The sequence below is a fragment of the Gadus chalcogrammus genome, chromosome 7, assembly GCF_026213295.1.
Source record: "Gadus chalcogrammus isolate NIFS_2021 chromosome 7, NIFS_Gcha_1.0, whole genome shotgun sequence".
NCBI classification, from domain to species: domain Eukaryota; kingdom Metazoa; phylum Chordata; class Actinopteri; order Gadiformes; family Gadidae; genus Gadus; species Gadus chalcogrammus.
This window is the reverse complement of record NC_079418.1, coordinates 26,400,070-26,407,569: the sequence shown is the minus strand read 5'-3', so window position 1 is coordinate 26,407,569 and position 7,500 is coordinate 26,400,070. Positions and strand designations below refer to the sequence as shown.

Genomic DNA, 7,500 nt, shown 5'->3' with positions numbered 1-7,500 from the left:
CACAAGCTAGCTAGACTATGATACACATTAAACACTCAGTTTACTAGCAAAATTCGATTAAACAATTAAATGCGATACAAATATAAAGTAAAAACAAGTGTTATCTAGCGATCCGTTATCTGTGTTACATTATTTTGTCTTCGGCAACATGAGCGCGATTGAAACCTGCCTGGCAACGGACAATCCCTTACGTAATTTTTTGTTAGTTGCCTGGCAACTGACAACTGATATGTACCCGGTACAATTTTCGCCCCCCGTACAATTTTAACGTGACAGTGGCATTGTAAACATTGTAAACAGAGTGACATTATAATCCCATCTAACGATGGCAGGTGCATTCATGAGTATAACAGTCCTGAAAATGTAATGAAGGAAAGAACAACAAAGTTGGCACTTGGTTAGAATCGTGAACACATCATTAAATATCTCTATCTATCAAGTCATACCGATGCCAGCAAGGATCAATGGATCACAGCCACATATTTAAATGATAATAAGAGGCATTGACTAGCATGCTATTTTTCATCAAGGGGGTTCAACCTGCTGTCGATAATATTTGAGAGTTGATAAGATAGAGAGTGGTAAAGAGCAGAAGAGATCAAGATTTTTTTAATAATCCCCCAAAAAGTGGATATGGGAAGAGATGATCAGATCCTGATTGATCTGATGGTCGGAGCAGGTAGAGCTCTCAGATACAAATGGTTTCATAGAGAGGCAGGCACACCAGAAAATATATTTCACAATAGAGAATTTTCCTCATGAATATCTGTTAGATTAGATTTATATCAGAATACACTCAAATTATAGCTCTTAAATAGTACCTACAGCGATTTTAAATCTGTTAATTGGGGGTACTAAAGATTAAACCAACAAAGTGGCATTTTGTGTTGTCATGTTCAGCTTTTAAATTACAGTGTTTCACATTTTATGGAGATTATATTGACGCTCAATTAATATCAATAACTGCATGTTATCTTTCAGTGCTTGTTTACTTTGTTTTCCGGAAGGTATCATCCTCTCTAGGACATTAATATTAATACATTTGAGAGGCCACAGCACTTTAATTTGTAAACATGCCCAGACTCACCTGGCATTTGGGGCACATTTAACCCAATTTATCTCTCTCTGTCTCTAGTTTCATAGCTGCTAAGAGCATCTGGTAAACAGCCTAAGCTTGGTTTCCCATTTGCATCATTTCCCAAATAACAACAACGTCGTCATCAACAGCAACCACATTGTGGTACAACGAAAGTACTCTAAGCTGGTCGTTCCAGAGATGAGAAGCTAAAGTCCAGAAGAGCATTGGTGGGGCTTGGTTAGTTATAATGAGATGTTGTTGATAATAATAAAGTTAGCAGAGACGTGCAGACTCGATTTCTGTTGATAATAATAACAATAATGAAAATAAATTCTATCATGGTTTTACTGAATCAACGCGAGAGAGATGCACATTTGGTTAGGCTTCAAAGAGAGCAGCGCATGGGAGAAGATGCTCTGCTGCCCTATGCGTCCACTGTTCACTACCCTGCTCTAGTAAGGCCAGCCGACTCTTGTGCTCCTTTTTCCACAGGAAGTCTTTTCTCCCTTCCTTTGTGCCGTTAGTTGCTCAATGATTCAATACAGAGATTTTGATTCCTTTTTTTCCCCCTAGCTGTGTGACTCTCACAAATTGCTTCTCTGCAAAGGGCAGAGGTGGTATGTTCATTGTGGATGAGGATTGTATGTCCAATGCCGCTGGGTTGTCTGTGTGATACCTGATGCATAATGGAACCGATTCAATTAGTTCATGTCCAAACAAGTAACTGCCAAAGCCCAAAATTAATAACAGCAAAACATATAGCCCCTTTCAGAGTCTGGCAATAAATTATTAGTGGAAGCATTACAATGGAATGCTATGACCAACAATGATCATTGTACGATAGGAATTTATTTCTCTAAAGTTATTACAACGTACAAATGATCACTGCTTTTTATTTGTTTTTGAAGACTTATTTCCAACTAAAATCGTTGGCCCGCTATGCTGCGTTGAATCTTTTTGTCTGTTTGAGACTCTAAATGTGAACCATTCAGAAAAACTGATTTCATGTATTCATTATCAAACACTGAGTAATCAGTTGGAATAAAATAAAAACAAACAGCAGACAGACCACCAGACAGACAATTCACAGACAGACGAACACAGACGGACAGAATATACGACAAAATGCTGCATGACTACAATAGTGTATTCATATTGTGCAGAAACCAATTAACTACTGCATTTAACAAACTGCCCTTCTAGTGTGTATTAATAAAATACCTTCTCAGACATGCTTCTTTCATGCTCCCTTTCTATTCATCATAGTCAGTGTGTTAATCAACACCCAATTGGTCGGCTGGTCTAATTTCACCCCAGCCATTTCGAGGTACTAGCTATTCATTGTAATTTGTAAGTAATGTGGTCGAATAGATCTCTGACAGCTCTCCAGTCTGAATTGTTTGCGGGTGATTGGAGAAAAAAACCCTCCCCTGCTCCACACATATTACCTCTGTGGTTCACGGGTTTGTCTTAATTACCCCCATTTGAGTAACAACACATGAAATCTGTGTAAAAGTGAAAAGAGTGAGAAAAACGGAATGAGGGGAGACGAACAAGGAGCTCCACTGTATGCTACTGTAGGCAGAAGACAGACGGTTGGGGAGATTAGACAGTATCGTAGCGATGAGTAGATTCAGGGACATTAGCAACGTGGTGGATCAACAGACAAGGCCGGTTGGCACAAGGCAGACTAGACAGGCAGGCAGCAAACAGGCAGGCAGCCAACAAACAGACACAAGCAGACGTTTAAAGAAACAGGCGACATACAGACAACAGGGGAACAGAAGTGTTGATGCCACACATAATGAATTAAGAGAAATAAATGGAGGAAGGAAACAGAGAAAGACAGACAGACAGAGAGACACATTAGGAGACCGACAGTTGAACAGACAGCACTGACAGACATTTTAGACATTATACAGTCTTGACAAGGGAAAAAGACAAGAGGCATTATGTAATACGCTGTATAGACATACATTGTGCAGTGAGATGTCTTTTTTTTATCAAAAAGATAAAGTTATGAGAAACATAAGGTTATGAGGTTTGCAATCCGTTTAATGCCTAATATATATTATGTAATGCATACCAATATATCTATAATAGAATATCGTTTCACCGCACTATTGATTAGAAAGTAAAAAACACCTTTTTAATACTTTATAATTGTGTGTCGTCATAGAGAATATGCAGATCTACAGACCAGGCCTGGAGCAGAACCTCAGGCGCTCCCAGGCCGCTGCCGGCCCCCGCCGCTACTTTCTATTCATGTCTTCTTTTATTTGCATATAGCCATGAATTTCAACGAGATTCCCCATCACTGCTGCAAACGCGTCTAATCATCTTAGCATTAAAAGGCTTGTTTGTTGTGAAACAGGCCAATTAATTATTGTACAAAATGCTAATGTTGAACTATAATGCGTCAATGGGAGAGCAGTGACATCATCGGCAGGACGTCTTAGCTACATTTCGTTTGGGAAAAACCTAAAGGATAATGAGGTTGAAGTTCAATCAAAAACTTAAGATCTCAAAAGTAGTATGTATACTGCAATATAAATATCCAATACAATTGTAAATATACTAGCCAATAGGGGTTTGGCATTGGGTTGATTTCAGACGAAACATTCTGTAATATTATTTGCATATATAAAGATATAACTATATTATATTATTATTCATCATGCAAATCCTCCGCAAATTACTGCATCAGTAATCCGGTTGTGAAAACAACTGTATTGGTTGATAGAAGTGATGAAACCTTTGTTTCAACGAAGAATGCATCAAATCCCATTACACAGACCTCGAGGACGGGTTTATGCAGAATAATAACAAACTGTTGACTTGTGTATCTCAATTATCCATGATTTGATCTGAATCCCATGGCATGAATCAAAGTTTGCATCTTATCATACAATTTTGTGACACCTAACTGGTGTGTGGCACACTCTGAATCCCTGGGAGAGCCCTCTGGAAGCCTGGTTGAAGGCATGGATTTAGACAACCACCATAGAAGTCTTTATTTAAATATTGAGGAGAAATTCAAATCAAGGTTCTTGGAACTCTAATTGGATAGTATTAAATGTTGAAATATACTATATATATGTATTCTGCATATTTGTGACCATGCAGGTGAATATATGCGTTTTAAGTTTGGTTTTCACACCAAGTGTTATTTCTGTATTAATATGATGGAGATGGAGAAAACAAAAAGCGTTACAAAGCGATGCTGCTGCTTCGAAATGAAACATGGAATGCACCTGTGAACATGCTGAAGCAGATGGAAAAGATACACAGGCTCTTTTAAATATTTTACAAATTGGAAATGTCAACCCTATTTTTGTGTTATGCAAAGAAAGAACATTTTATTTTTGTTGCTTTGCTGTTTGTTCTCTTTTCGGTTTGATTATCTTCACATTTAATCCATCCCTGTGTCATTTATTTATACCGGGGCTATCCAGTCAAACCAGACAAACTTGGACCATTCTAAATGTTCTCCAACACAGTCTGTTAAAACACCACACCTTTGACCTTTGAAAATGACCGAATTTCGCATTAAAATGGTTGAACAAATGAATGACTCAATGAATGACTAAATGACTAAATGACATGACAATATAACAATGTCATTGAAGCAAACCTCATGCATGTTTTATATAAAAAATAACTTCTGCTTCCACAACTTTACCCCCTAAGCTAACAGACACATGACGTCATAAACAAAACCCCCAAGAAAGAATGACATCAGCACTAAACACCGCCTACAGGCTGAGAGACACATGTCAGCAGAGCCTTTGTTCGATTTGGCTCCCTTATTCCCTCATTCCCTATTCCCTGCATAGGGAACCCTATATCTGACTCTATTTAGAGAATAAGTAGGGGGGGAATTCGGACACTAATTATGCAACAGATTCCATCTGTGGATTGTGTTCTGGACACGTGTCAGATGTCCACCCGGAAAATCGTATTGGCATAAAGTATATAAGAATCATATAACAATGGAACCGATATGCATCATGAGATGAAGTGAGGGAAATAATAGTGCATCAGTTGTAGTCTTATTTTTACGGTTCCTCATGGTTATTAAGAAGTGCACTATACGAGGAACCAGGTTTGTACGCAAGCAATGCAGACCACACTACTGTACAAAACGGTGACACCCTAATCGATTGACCATACAGGGCAACAAGTCGACCAATCGGAACACAGCCAGAGGTCAACACTACAACACGATGACCACCCTAATTGGTTGACTATACAGGGCAACAAGTCGACCAATCGGAACAGAGCCCGAGGTCATAAGGGTTCATAACAATCAGCCAATGGATGAGTACCTGAGAGGGGATCCCTTGGGCGTGGCCACCCCGTAGCCCTTGGAGTCCAGGTTCCCGCCCACCTTCATGGTGTCGCAGGGCTTGCGCTGCTCGATGTACTCGTTCATGGAGGACTCCAGCAGGTAGGCGTACTTGCCCTTTGACTTGCGCACGCGCGTCATGCCCTCGTTGGTGCTCTTGACGAACACAGAGGGGTCGGCGCTCTTCATGAACGACCACATCTTCTCGAACACCGCGATCTTGGACCTCTGTGTGTACAGGGGGAAGGGAGAGACTCTGTAAAGAGGGACTCTGGGGTGTTTCCATTTGTAGGATATCGACAAAGGAATAGGTCGGAACTGATTGACATTTGCATTTATTTTTATTTATTTGTTTGTTGTAGTTTATCACTTTCAGCTTGCAGAGACAATGTTCAAATTACAAAAAGTGTGATTTTTATTTGCATGACTTCCTTCCTAACTTCTTCCACACAGAACTTAAATATAATATTGTAGTTTTGCTTGCTGAAGAGTTTGTCAAATACAAAAAAAAATTGGTTTTAACCAATTGAACCGTTTCAGAAGCAAGATGGTGTTTGAATGTCTGCAAATCGAAAGCCGTATGCTGAATTTGTTACATGGTGGTGTTCTAGAAAGAACATGATGGCATTCATTGTGGAAAACTCTGCAAAAGATTTGCTGGAACTGGGAGATAAAATATTTGAATATCTAACATAGATATTCCTCCTCAGGGAAAATACTTTTCAGTGTAAAATGTTTGACATCCTTTACATCCTTTACAACAATTGCTGGGTTAATATTGTCAGCACAAATAATATTTTTATTGGCTATAAATTATACAAAAAAATGCATTAAATTTGATGAATGCCATATATCGGAATAAATAAATACATTTGCTATTCTATTATTTTTACTATCAATTCTCAATTATATTCTAGAACAAAAGGCTTATATTAATATAAAGCAAGATACTTCATTATTTTTGTAACAGTATTTCCCAGGATTTTATTGCCAACATCTTACTGTTATTGACCCTACTAACTGTCAAAGCTACAGACAGTTGGTTGCAGTGCAGTCAAAGGATGTCAAAACATCCTGCAAACATATATCTGATTAGAGTTGGACAGTGGTATTCTCTCTCACCCTGAAGAACTCCTTGGTGGAGCCTCCTTCCAGGGTCCCGTAGGCGATCTCCGTCTGCTTGGCCAGGTCCTCTGCGCTCTCGATGGGGGACACCATCCTCTCCACGGTGAGGAAGGCCGCCAGGTTGGCCGTGTAGGAGGAGATGATGATGAGGGTGAAGAACCACCACACCCCCCCAACGATGCGACCCGACAGAGACCTGCATTGGGGCAAAGGGAGAGAGGTGGCGGCAATGTGAACGTCAGGGAGGGTGATGGTGGCAATGTGATTTGTGTTTGTTGATCTACGTTCAGTGTTTATATACATATATATATATATGTATAAATATATATTGTATGGTAATACAACTTTGGCCATTTTGAATTGCTGTACATACAAATACAGGACATAAGATATAAGTTAAAGTAAAACTAAACAAAACTTATTCTGGATTAAATGAATCAAACATTATGTCTACTCCCCCCGAATCTGATTACTGTGAGGACATACAGCAAAAGCCTGAACATGAATATACCACTTCCCCCCTAAATGGAAACAAAAGCATCAGAAGTCATCAAGAACACAGTTCTTTTAAGTGTTATAGTGGGTGAGGTCATGCTGGAAATGGGGGGTTTTGCTTTCCTTCAAATGACACCTAAAAAGAGGCAGTTCTAAAGAACAAATCCCCCCCCCCCCCACACACACACACACACATACACACACACACACACACACACACACACACACACACACACACACACACACACACACACACACACACACACACAGTGAACCCACACCATCAACAAGCGGAGATGAGAGGCGCATACAGAACAACATGGATCAGACAGTAAGGAGAGCAACAGTGATGTTTGTATCGTGGTGTCGCTCTGCATCGTGATTAGTACGCAGCATCCACACACAAATCCTGTGTGCTCCTAGTAAACAAAGATGAAAGTAGAGCTGAAGTGTG

At 39.6% G+C, this 7,500-nt stretch overlaps 1 protein-coding gene across 2 annotated transcripts in view; it reads right to left on the bottom strand.

The window, feature by feature from the left end:
• Positions 1-7,500, bottom strand: part of LOC130385249 (glutamate receptor 4) — a 1,260,456-nt gene that overhangs the window by 7,248 nt on the left and 1,245,708 nt on the right. For both annotated transcript variants that reach the window (XM_056593669.1, XM_056593670.1), the window contains exons 14-15: positions 6,549-6,747; positions 5,407-5,654 (exon numbers count right to left, since the gene is read on the bottom strand). In XM_056593669.1, coding sequence (XP_056449644.1) covers positions 5,407-5,654; positions 6,549-6,747 — 447 coding nt within the window. The remainder of the gene's footprint in view (positions 1-5,406; positions 5,655-6,548; positions 6,748-7,500) is intronic.